The following is a 12,991-nucleotide window of genomic DNA, read 5'->3' as shown; positions in this document are numbered from 1 at the left end:
ATATGGAAGAATAAACAAATGGGGTGCGGGGGAAGATGTCAAAGAGAAACAAGAGTTGAGGGACAAGAGCTGAGAAAGCCAAAGGGGCAGCGTGGGATTTGATTGAGACAACAGAAATTTTCCAGTTCACCCTTGCCGTCTGGCCACTTGTGCGCTGGGCCCACAGCCGCTGGCGGGGAGCGCAGGACGGACGGACCAGTTCCTCGGCTCAGGGCGTGTCTGCGCTTCGGGTCGAGGCGGCGAGCGTCGCCGGCCTCTCGCGGGCGTTGGTGCCGGCTGACTCAGAGATCTCCTCCCGCGCCCACCCCGCCCCGCCCTCCACTTGCCCCGCCTCCCAAGGAGGAGCCTCGTCCTCATCTCCGCCCCAGTCTCCGGGGCGGGCCGGAGCCCGAGGAAGAGGAAGGGGACGAGGACAACGAGCAACTGGGCGGCGGAGGACAAGGAGGAGGAAGAGGAGGCAGACCAACAAGATGGCCCCTGCTGCAGGAGCAGCCTCAGCAGCAGCAGGTGGGAAGCCGGAGGCGGCGCTGGAGGTGGCCGCGGCAGCCGTGGCCCGGCGGCCTGGGACAGAGTCAGAGTCGACGGTGGCAGCGGCGGCAGCGGCGGCTGCCGTGGCAGTGTCGACGGCCGCGGGGACTCGGAGCTGAGAGGAGCTGCTGCTCGGACCAGCGCGGTGAGCGGGCGGCGGGCGGCGGCGTGGGGAGCGGGGCGGCCGCGGGCCACGGCCGGGAACAATAGGCGGCCGCGGCTGGAAAGGGGCTGTCTTCGCCCGCCCTCTGCTCCTGGCGGCAGCGGCAGCCCGGCCGGGCCCAGACCCGCAGGGGCCCCGCCGGCGGCCTGCGGGCTTGTCAGTGGCCAGCGTCCTCTAGGCCTCAGGCCTCTGCGCGCCGCCGGCGAGGCCTGCCGGGGTAGGTAGGCCGGGGGGAGGTACGGACGCCGCCCGGACGAGGGGAGGGCGAGGAAGGCTTGGGCGAGAGGGAGGGGGCCCAGAGGCTGCCGGGCTCCTGTGTTACTCCTAGGGCCTGGGACGGGCGGAGAGTGCGCACAGGAAGTGCTTTTTGGACCCCCTGTCTGCGGGGTTGGGGGAGGGCGACGGCGTCTGTAAACAGGCGCGGTCTCTGCCTCCCGGCACCTCGGGGCTGCTCCTCCCCCCACCCCCTCAGCGCTCCCCTTCCTCGGCCAGCTGGCTTTCCCGGTGCCTGTTGCCCCGGAGCGCCCGGAGATCAAGCCTGATAGTCTTCTTTCTCCCTGGTGGCGATGGGAAAATTGTGTGTGCAGGTGTCTTTCTTTTTAAGAAAACTCAAGTGCCACAACAACAAAAAATACACAAAAAGTGTTTATCGATGAGGGTTGGAATGGTAAGGGATGTTCCTCTCTAAACATGTCTAAGCATCAGTTCTCTCTGAACATCGGTTATGCCCAGTTATCAAGTCCCAGGTGATAGTGAATTGAAACAAGGGCTCTTCTGGAGCAGTAATAATGTAACTCTTGACATCCCAGAATAGTCCATGAAACTGGAAACAAAGGCACTTACTGGCAAGGCGGAGACAAACTGTAATATTTGAATAGAACTTTTCTTAAAACGAGCCGTTTTGAATTATTAATGTGCAGTATAAGAAGCAACATTAACATAAAGTGCACCTAATGAGGCACTTCTTCAGGAGACAGATGGTTCATCACCAGCTGTAGAACTTCGTGTGTCCTGTCTTGTGTTCTAGTTTTGCCTTTCAGTGATTTGTCCTATAGTTATTCAAGGCCAGCCTTTCCTCTGAGTTTAAAATTTGATTTCTAAAGCATATTTTATAAGATTTCAAAACATTCAAAAATAATTTTCAAAAAACTAGAAACAACCGTAGTTCTGTTTTGAACGTTTAGGCTTAATGAGAGACTGCTCTTCGATTTTATTTTCTTATGCATAGGGTAGTGGTGTCTGAAACTTAAAGTTAACTACTGTTTCTCCTAAACTTAATTTTTCAAGGCATCTACTACATTCATTTACAAGTGAGGCAAAAAGAAAAGATCCAAGTTATTTCTATTCCAGTTTCTACCTAGGTATGCAGAAATGTGTATTAAAATTGCTTGGGTGCATCCAAGGACGTTGCTTTTCACTGTTTCATATTCATTTGCAAGGCCCATCTGAGGGCTTTAGTTCGTGTTCTTAAGGAAGATTGACCTGTGGAGAGAAGATTGATGCCAGTTAATATCTTTCACCCATTTTTAGGATAAATTTCTAATTAGAATTGGTCCAAGTCTATTGTAATTAAAAGTATTTTCAGGTTATATGAAGTTTAATGAGCATCACTAGTCTAGTTCCTAGTTTTTCCACAAGAATTGATGGCAAAATAGACTAGCAATTGAATAAACATGGAGGTTGAACTATCATGTTTAGGATTTGAAGCATAGTGGTTGAATATCAATAATGACTTTCATTTTATGCCTGGCATCAATAATGTTGTGGATGTTTTGATCTTTCGAATGGTAGAGAAAGAACAACTTTCACGTGGCTCCTCCTGTTGTGAATTTTGAAATAAGTGTTTCAGAAAGGACACCTTTTTTTTTAAAGTGCTCAAATCTGTGATTTTTTTCTTTCCATGCTGAGTTTTGGTCAGTACAGAGTCCAAGTAAAGTCTGTATTATAATGATACTTAAATTTATCTGTGGCCCTAAACCTATTAGAATAATTGTAGTAATTTATAAGTTATAAATTTTAAGTGGTTAGTGTACTTTGTTGTGAAAAAAACTCAGGTCAGACTAATTTCCCTCATATTTAACATCATTTTCCTGAAAACAAAGATTTTTAAGTGGTAAGGTTTTGTATTTGAAATTGGATATTGACCCAATAATTTATGAGCTAAGTCTGGGTCCCTATTTCTGTTTAATATTTAAAGATCTCTTAGAGAATTGTTTTTATTTATTTTGTGTCAAAACTTTTGAAATGTGATCCCAATTGTCATATCTTCAATATCTGCTTATTCTGATTATTTTAGTTCAGATTTTCTCAAGTGATGTTTAAAAATTTCCTTCTAAGAAGTTTTGGAACCATAGCTTAAGAATTAGAATTAGGTTTGTTATTTTCTTGGTAATATTAAAAGGTAATATTAAAGGCCGGGCATGGTGGCTCATGCCTGTAATCCTAGCACTCTGGGAGGCCGAGGTGGGAGGATCTCTGGAGGTCAGGAGTTTGAGGTTGCTGTGAGCTAGGTTGATGCCACGGCACTCTACCCTGGGCAACCGAGTGAGACTCTGTCTCAGAAAAGAAAAAAAAAAAAAAGTTAATATATGTTTAAATTTTTTAGGATAAAAATCTGAAGTAGGATAATCTCTTGATTTGAACATATTAGAAAGAGGAATCTTGTACATAATAATAAAAAAACTACAGTTCTTCAGAGCATATTTGTTAAATGAATAAAAACTTTATTTCATTTAATTCTTCTAGTTATGCTGTAATATTGGAAGTGTTGTCCTCATTTTACATATGAAGAATCTGAGGCTAGGAGAAGCTAAGTAACTAGCAAAAAGGTCACATAATTAATAGGTAAAAGAGCTTACCAAACCCAGGTCTTGTGACACAAATTAGATGCTTTACTACTGCTACATATGTGTCACAGTTAAACTTCAAAGCATCTTCTATGTTGACAGATTCCTTTTTTTGACTGAGAACAATATTTTGTAATACTATACTTGCCTTTCTTCTTCTTCTTATTATTGTTTGTGTCTTGCCAAATATTTACTTGTAAGACCGAGGAAGTATTTATTCATGTGAATCACAAAAGAAACACTTATTTTTGTTCTTAGCAGATCTGAATGCTATAAAATATAGAAACTCATACGTTTACATAGGACAGATTTGTGATATTGCTATAATTGTTTCATACCTTTAGTTATATATGCAGTTACTAAATTGTGCCTTTGAAATACTTTATGAAAATTAAAAATAACTTTAATAACATTCAGTGATGTTGAAGTTGGGTCAACTAATATGTGAAATTCTTCATTTATAATTTTTTTTTTTTAAGCCATAGATAATTTAGAATTCTGCAATATTTTTCATGTCCAGATCTTAGGATGTGAAATGGGAGTTTGATGGGGTCTAATCATTCTACTCTTATATATATCTTTAAAGTGCTTGGCATCCGACAAAGTAAAGAATAAACTGATAAATGATCTCTGTTTGGTGAACACCTCGGATCAGGATGTTCCTTGGCAGGATATTCTGACCTGGTTTAGCTTTGGCTCTGTCTACGCTGAGGGGTTCAGGTATTCTTCAGGATTGGATTCAGAGGGACTTAAATTCTCAGATTGGCCTACACCAGAGCAGTCATGGGTTTCAAAATCAGCATGTTCCCTAAGACCGTCTTTAAGATCTCCTTTGCTTTTGTTTAATCCTGAAACCTAGGCTGGATTTGGAGGTTATGATACAAGATTAATTTTGTCAGGCATTTATACAAAGGAATTCTTTCTGCTTCAAAATTTCTTGATATATCCCTTCTATTTTCAAGTGTGAAGTTTTATCAATCTCGAGTAATATTGCCCTGCATCCCTACGACAGTTAATTTAATATATTTATTTCTACTCATTGTTAGTCAGACTTGGGCCTGTTTACTTCTTACATAATATTTTCTAGTTTTTTTTATAATATTAGGTTAGACACTTCTTATCAGTTCATAATGTATAACTGATTGAGATTTGGGGAAAGAATTTTCCCCAGATTTGAAATCACCTTACATTCGTAGTTTTAAGCTGACTGAAATTACTTTCTGTCATAGAGGAATAAAAATGTTTTAAGACTCTTTTATATTTTTCTATGAGATTATTTACAAATGTATGTCAGAGCAGTATTCTTTTGACATTTATCAAGTTTTTTAGCAATGTTTTAAACTGATATCAGTATACCCCTACATTACTACTGTGTATATATGGTAATACTTTACTTTATAATTGCATTTTATCTTAAAAAAACTCCAAGATCTAAATAGCATTTGAACATGGTAGCAGTGTTTTTCAAGGAAGGGAGGAGTTTTAAAAGGGTTGGTTTTATCTACATATTAACATAAATTTTTTTTTAATTGAGGTGAGATTCATATAACAAAATTAACCACAGTGTAGTGGCATTTAGCACATCCACAGTGTTGTACAACCACCACCTCAGTCTAATTGCAAAACATTTTCATCACCCCAAAGGGAAACACTATACTCCCCATTCTCCCCTCCCCTAATCCCTGGCAGCCACCATTCTGTTTTCTGTTTTTGTGGATTTAAATGAAACTGTAATATTTTGAGTCAAGATTGAGAAAGAGTACTATGTACAATTGAAATCGCAGAAAAAACTTTGGGATGTGATTGTTAGGAATCAAAACCACCTCATTCTTTGCATGCTTCTCTAAGTACAGTAGGCATGCTGCCAGGGACTCTTTACGGAAGAAAAGTTGACAGTCGCAGCAATTTATAGTTTAGTGTTGATGACTCTGAAGGAGTTTTACTTAAACTCTAAGACTCATTTCTATTTTTGTTTCTTGGGTTGTGCGAACTAACTAAATTTTAATGTTATATGCAAATGTGAGCAACTAATACTTATTTGGTCTCTTATCTAGAAGTGTTTACCTTTTAGTTTTTCTTAACGTAGAGAAGAAACCTGGAATATTAACAAAGGACTTATTTGAGGTTATATTGGGAAATCATTTTTAAAATTAGATTGAAACTCTTTAATCTCTATGAATCTAACTTTATGACTATTCCGCTAATCTTTGAGAATAGAGTTATGATTTGCCTAACAGTCTGCCTTTAATCTCTTATTGAATAAATGTTAGAAACCTTGATCTTGACCCTATACCTAATCCCCTCCAAAAACATGGACACTGTTATAGAGGTAATTGATTTGTAGCTTTTATGGATTGTTTTAATTGGTTGACTGAGGGAGAAAAAAATTAGCTTTTTTTTTCCTTTCTGGAATAAAGAGTAATAAAGTTGGACTTTTATAAATTTAGAATTGAAATTTCGATTTTGGGCTTTGGAAATACTCATATCAAATTCAAAATGGTACTTCACCTAATTAAATTGAAGTCTTAAAATTTATAATGAGAAGTGAAAGACATTTCATAGTATTAGTAAAGATTTGTAATGGAGTTACAGGAGATCTAAGTGGGGAACAATAATACAAATTTTGATACTAATCTCCCCTTTTTAGGGACAATAATTAATACACATAATTATAATTTAGTTATAAGAACAACTTAAAAAGTGTTAAGAGAAAGAACTATATAAGAATATTTAGAGCTCAGTGCAGTAAAATTTCTGCTTTTCTTAAATAATGACTTTTTCCAGGAAAATATCAACTTTTTGTAACTATTAGGTCATTAAATATGAAATGTCCAACTTTGAATCAAAAGTTTACTTTATTATTTTGTGAACAAGAAGCAGTAAAATTAAAGTATGCACCTAAACTATCAACACAATTTTGCCATCTTTATGGTAGCTTGTTTATGCCAACAGTGAAGAAGCCTGAAGAGCAAGTGGGGATGAAATCACGAAAGGCGTTTTCCAAAGCTTGTTGAGGATTGAATATTTTTCTCTGCAAGAAAGTGGTCCAAAGCTTGGAAGAAGTGGTAGTCAGCTGGTACAAGGTCTGGTGAATACAATGGATGACAGAGTTTCCAAGTCCAGCCTCTAGTTTGAGCAGCATTATTTGTGCAACATGTGGTCAAACGTCTCGCAAGAGGATTGGCCTGTCTCTGTTGACCAATCTTGGCTGTTTAATCACAAGCATCCTCATCATTTTGTCCAATTGGTTGCAGTAGACTTCTGCTGTAATTTATTGACCAGGTTTCATGAAGCCGTAATGGATAATACCAGAGCTGGACCACCAAACAGACACCATTAGCTTTTTTTTTTTTTTTAATGAATACTTGGTTTTGAATTGTGTTTCAGCATTTCATCTTTATCCAACCATTGTGCCGAATGCTTGCGATTGCCAGTCCATTTTTCATCACACATAATAATATGGTGTAGAAATCGTTCGCCTTTATGTCGTGACAGCAAAGAAAGGCACCTTGGACCTTCAAGGGGATTTCTCTTCTGACGCTTATTTAATTCATGCACGACCCATCTATCTAGCTTCTTTACCTTGCCGATTTGCTGATTTCAAATGGTCCAGTGTTGTTGGAATAGTAACCTCAGACCTCGCTGCTAATTCACATGTAGATTGAGTTGGATTCACTTCTACTATAGCTTTCAGCTCATCATTATCCACCTTGGTCTCAGGTCGCCCACATAGCTCATTTTCAAGATTAAAATCACCAGAATGGAACTTCTCAAGCCACTGCTGTACTGTGTGTTCATTCGCCACATCCTTCCGAAACACTTCATTGATATTTCAAGCTATCTGTACAGCTTTGGTTCCACGACGGAACTCATATTTGAAAATAACAGGAATTTTTTGACTTATCTATGGTATCCATGGTTTCACAAAAATTTCTCTAAAAAAAATTTGAAGGATAATCACAGGCCAGACCATGCGTTTGAAAGAATGAGTATGCACCTTCACAATAAAAATAAAACAAGTGTCAAAGTGAAACGTCAGAGATATCAACTGTCAAACTTAGTACTTAAGGAAATTGGACATTTCATACTTAATAACCTAATAATTATATTTCTGTGTTTTTATGTATGCCTCATTAATTTATGATGGTAACATTTAGTGGAAAGTTAATGTACTAAATTAATAAATTTAAGTTATAAAAATAGCATCTTTAAATGAGATGATGTTTGGAGATAATGTATGGAACTGTGGTTCAGTGGAAAACTTGTAAATGAAACAGAATCATTAAATTCTTAGCTTTATTATAGAATAATATTTCATCTATGCATGTCCCACTTTAGATTAAGAAGTAGGCAAAAAGGCCTTTAATTATCACAAAATTGGCTGGGCATGATGGCTCACACCTGTAGTCTCAGCACTTCGGGAGGCCAAGGCAGGAGGATTACTTAAAAGGCCAGGAGTGCGAGACCAGCTGGGGCAATGAGAGAGACACCTCCCCCACCCCCCTCCATCTCATTCCAATCTCTATAAAAACTAAAAATGAAAAAAACTAGCTGGGCATGGTGGCATCTGCCTGTAGTCCCAGCTTCTCGGGAGGCTGAGGTAGGAGAGGATTGCTTGAGCCCAGCCTGGGCAACAGAGTGAAACCCTGTCTCTTAAAAAAAGTCACAAAATTAATGAACTAAATCATCTGCATTAAGGCATTGGTTTAGAAGCTCTCTTGCTTTGTACATAATTCTAAGAAGTTTGATTACCTATTTTCTATCCCACAGCAGATTAGGAGATGCAAATTAGATGTGGGAATAGATAATCTGTCACAAGATTAATTAAAACAAAAGGGAAAAAAGATGGGAGTAGAGTCATATAGGTAGGGTGGACAGCAAGGGGGATAGCAGAAAAAAGCACATTAGCCTGGGGCCATTTAAAACAGGGGTAACAGTTACAGTCACCTCATTAGACTCTGACTATATCGTTAACTATATTATTGTGCTATATATAGCCTGTTGTTCCTGATGAAAAATTCATTGTGGGAAAGTTCAGTTATGTTTGTAATTTTGAGAATCATAAAAATATATACAGAAGAGCAGAGTATATTAGAACATGGACTTTGGAGTCAGATATATCTAGGTTCTTTCTTTTATGACTTAAACTTTATAATTCCTCATCTCTAAAAACAAATGGTAATGCCTTTCTCTAAAAGTTTGGAAATTTAAATGATATGTGTATTTAATGTAGTACCTGACATCTTTAATGTTATTTTTGTTTTTAAATTTTGTTTAACAAAAATAATTTCTAGAATTTTTGAAAAAGTTGTGCTGTAAAATGTTAATATACAAGCTACATGTAAAACTTTGTATAGGATTGACTGTGTACACTTTTGGGAGTGGTGGTCAGAAATGAAGTAGTTCTTAATATTACCATTCTCATTTTCTTCCCACATCAATCTCTTGTTTATATGGGCCTGTGCTGTTCAAGACCAGCCACTAACTACATGTGGCTATTTAAATTTAAGTTTTTAAATAGACTTTACTTTTTTAGAGCAGTTTTGGATTTATAGAAAATTGCACAGAAGTACAGAGTTCCCATCTACGCTCTCCCCCATAGTTTTCTCTGTTAACATCTTGCATTAGTGTGATGCATTTTTTATAATTGATGAACCAGTGTTGTGTTAAATTTAGCCTAAAGCTGCCTCCTTACATATTTACATATTTTAAGTTTGGCCTACGTGTTTCTCAGTACATAGTAAACTATAACCTAACTAGGTGTGTAAACAGACTGTAACCTATTCTTATAATAACATTTAGTTAGGTTATAGTTTACTATGTATAAGCAGTCTATAACTTATGCTTATACCTATTCTTGGTCTAAGAATAGGTTTCAGCCAATCAAAGGCAGCCAACTGTTCAAACTGTGTTCAGATAACCATCTCAGCTGTTTCTGTACCTCACTTCCAATTTCCGCCCGTCACTTTCCTTTTTCTGTCCATACGTCCACTCCGACCATGCAGCAGTGCCAGAGTTGCTTTGAACCTATTCGGGTGGGAGTGGGGGTGGGAGCTTGGCAATTTGCAAATCCTTCTCGTTTAATTAAATGCTGTTGAATTTAATGTCTCAAGTTTCTCTTTTAACAGTTCATAAATAAACTGAAGTCCGTAGTTTACATTAGGGTTCACTCTGTGTTGTATAGTTTATGGGTTTTGTCAAATGTAAATGTTGTACATCCACTATTATGGAATCATGCAGAATGGTTTCACTGCCCTGAAAATATCCTGTGTTCCACTTATGCCCTCTCCCTCCCCTCTAAACCCCTAGCTACCACTGATCTTTTTACATTCTCCATAGTTTTTGTCTTTTCCTGAATGTCATGTGGCTGGAATTATAAGTATGTAGCCCTTTCAGACTGGCTTCTTTCACTTAGCAATATGTGTTTAGGTTCCTTCGTGTCTTCTCATAGCTTGATAGCTTATTTCTTTTTACCACTGAATAATCCTCCATCGTACGGATAAATTTAAATTTTGAATGTTCCTTGGTTTCACCAGCACATTTCAAGGGCTTAATAGCCACGCATGGCTAGTGGCTACCCTACTGGAAAGCACTTATATAAACTATTCCCCCAAGGTTCAGTCCTCCATTTATTGTTCTGTATTCACTCTTACAGAGAACTTTCCTGTTTACATGGTCTCAGTTTGTCCTCAAGCCTACATTTTCAATGCTTTATCCTGTTTTATTGCTTCTGCTATCAGCAGCCCTAAATTGTGCATAATTTAAAATCCTTTACTCCTCCCAAAGAACCAGCCTTTCCAGACGCTGTCCATTTATAGTGTGGTTTCCTAGGTTTCCCATTACAGCCTCATTTTTACTCTGTTCTCCTTTGTTCCTGAAATCTAGAGTCATATTTTTTCATTCTTATTTTCCTTTAAAACTTTTGAATATTTAGCATTTAGCAAAGGTGTGTGGATCTCAGAGCCAATAAATGGCAGTTAGGATTAGAATTGAGATCTCCTCCTTATTCTGGTTCTCTCTTGGTTGGAATCACCACTAGCTGGGGCTTTTTTGTAAGTTACAATCACTTTTGGAGAGGTGATTGGAGACTGCTTGATTATGTACTATATAATTTAAAATAATATCTTTATAAATCAAATCTATAGAAGCTACAGCTACAGATTTAATAAATGTATTATTCATTATTCTTATTCCTTGCTCAGAATCTAAAATGAGAAAATTTATCCTGTTTATTTACCTGATTTCTCTCTATAATTGAGTTATGATGAAAGAGTATTTTTTCCTCTGTGTATGACCCATTTTTGATAACAAAAATTAATGTCCAGTGCTGATACTAATTGGTTGATAAAGGTAAATAGAATTCAACTAAACATTATTGGCATCTAATATTCTCTGTTGGCTCCAATTTACCTTTGGAGTCTATTCAAACTACGCTTTGATCTGTAAAACCCAAATCAGTTGCCCCAAGAATTTGTGTCTTCCTAAACTCATCATGTTAAAGTTTTTACAGCTTGAAAAATGGAAGGCGTCGTATGTCTCTTTTGCTTTTCTAATTGAGGTAAGCTGTACCTCTGTGCTCAGTCTTTGGCTAAAAAGTAGCCATCCTATGTATGGTCTTGATTGGACCTTCTCTGTATACTGGTTACACTTCCTCAAAAGTCTTTTTATGTGGAGGCATTCTGTTTAAGAGTAGTAGTCTTCCATATTTAAGTACTGTACTTTTTTTAAAAAAAAAAAAAACCCTGGATTTTAGGCTTCATTTTGTAATGCTTTCCCTATAATTACTACTTTTAAAAACCCATATTTTATATGTCACTTTTTACATTAATTACCCCATTGATGGCAGTTTTTGTACTGTTTTGATTAAAACTGTCACTCTTTGCTTGAATCTGGCCACTCATTAACTTTATTAAAAACTTTAAAAAATAAATGTAAGGCTCTCCATATAGCATTTAAAAAAAAATTGAGTTGTGAGTTCTCATTATCTGAGGCAATTTTTTCAGAAATATTGTTTCATTACTTAGATCTGCAGTTGATGAAAATCTGCTCATAAGGGTACAAAAGATTCTTCCAATTCTTTCTACCACTGTAAAATAAAATTCGATGGTTTTTGAAATAAGAAAATCCTTAGAATAGAAAATAATATGCTTAAATCTCTTTAAATGTGTATAACAGTAACTTGAAACGTCACAAAGTCCGGTACAGATAATATTCTTACAAAAGCGTTGTTTAATGTTGAAGTAGTAGTATCTATTCCCCTAATGATTGGCACACATTAATTAATTCATTGTACTCAGAGTTTTAAGATAAAACTTTAAGGGTCTTCTCTCATGAGTAATAATTCCTCAATGATCATATCATATGCTTATTGGCCATTTGGATATCTTTTGTGAAATATCTTTTCAAGTCTATTGTCCTTTTTTAAAATTGAGTTGTTTGTCATAGAATTGAATGTTGGCCAGTGACTGGCAGCTGTGAGGAGGGTGGAGGAAGGCAAGAACAAAGCTAGAGGCAGAGATCAGTTATAAGTTTGCTGTGTGATCCGTGTGAGACTCTATTCTCTATTAGGGCAGGGACTTTATTTCACCGAGGGTGGTAGTATATGCTCAGTTCCCAGGACACTCTCTAGCATATAATAGATGCTCAGTAAGTAGTTTTCGAATGAATGAATAAGGGCCTCAATCAAGGAAGTAGAGATGGAAAGGAAAATATAGATGCAAGTGATAATTTTTTTTAATGGCACTAGAAGAAGATGGAATCTGGGATGATTACCAGATATATGTATGCATTGTTATGTTGGCTAGTGGTATCATCAAAGAAAGATTACAGAAGGAATTAACAGTTCAAAAATGAAGATAAGTTTAGTTACCCTGTGACCAGCATATTATCTAACATTTGTGTTTCAATTTCTTCAACTTTAAAATTAGAGAAATGGAGAGAATGTTCAGGGTTAGGAGAAGAGGGGAACAAACTGTTAATAATTTTTTAGGATAAGAAACCTGGGGTCCCTATTTTTGCCAGAGAATTAAGTGTAATATTAGTAGATTTATCTGTTTATTGTGCATTCCATAGCAGTTAGATTTATCTCAACCTTTTATTCTGTCTTCCCTGTGACACACACACTACACAAACCTGATTTTGAATTTAATCCCTAAAGATCATCATTACATATTTTAGAGGAAGTGTCTTATATTTAATTCCGAGATGTGTGTGTGTGTGTGTGTATATATATATATTTTTTTTTTGAAAAGCTGGACTCCAGTAATTGAATTCATTCTGATATAGTAGCAACAAATCAGTAGGTTCTCTAACAGTAGCAACTACTTGGGAATCAGCAAAATATCTCCTTTTACAATTTGTATTCCTGTTCCAAATGACTTGATATAAAAATAGAATAAGGCTGGGCGCGGTGGCTCACTCTTGTAATCTCAGCACCCTGGGAGGCCAAGGCGGG

General features: G+C 37.7%; 1 protein-coding gene across 1 annotated transcript in view; it reads left to right on the top strand.

Moving 5' to 3' along the window:
- Nucleotides 1-470: 470 nt before the first annotated feature.
- Nucleotides 471-12,991, top strand: part of RC3H1 (ring finger and CCCH-type domains 1) — an 81,768-nt gene continuing 69,247 nt past the window's right edge. The window contains exon 1 of the mRNA XM_012657724.1: nucleotides 471-584. Coding sequence (XP_012513178.1) covers nucleotides 471-584 — 114 coding nt within the window. The remainder of the gene's footprint in view (nucleotides 585-12,991) is intronic.

The sequence above is a fragment of the Propithecus coquereli genome, unplaced genomic scaffold, assembly GCF_000956105.1.
Source record: "Propithecus coquereli isolate 6110/MARCELLA unplaced genomic scaffold, Pcoq_1.0 Scaffold56, whole genome shotgun sequence".
Lineage (NCBI taxonomy): Eukaryota > Metazoa > Chordata > Mammalia > Primates > Indriidae > Propithecus > Propithecus coquereli.
The sequence above is the reverse complement of the archived record's forward strand: the minus strand, read 5'-3'. Positions and strand labels throughout refer to the sequence as shown.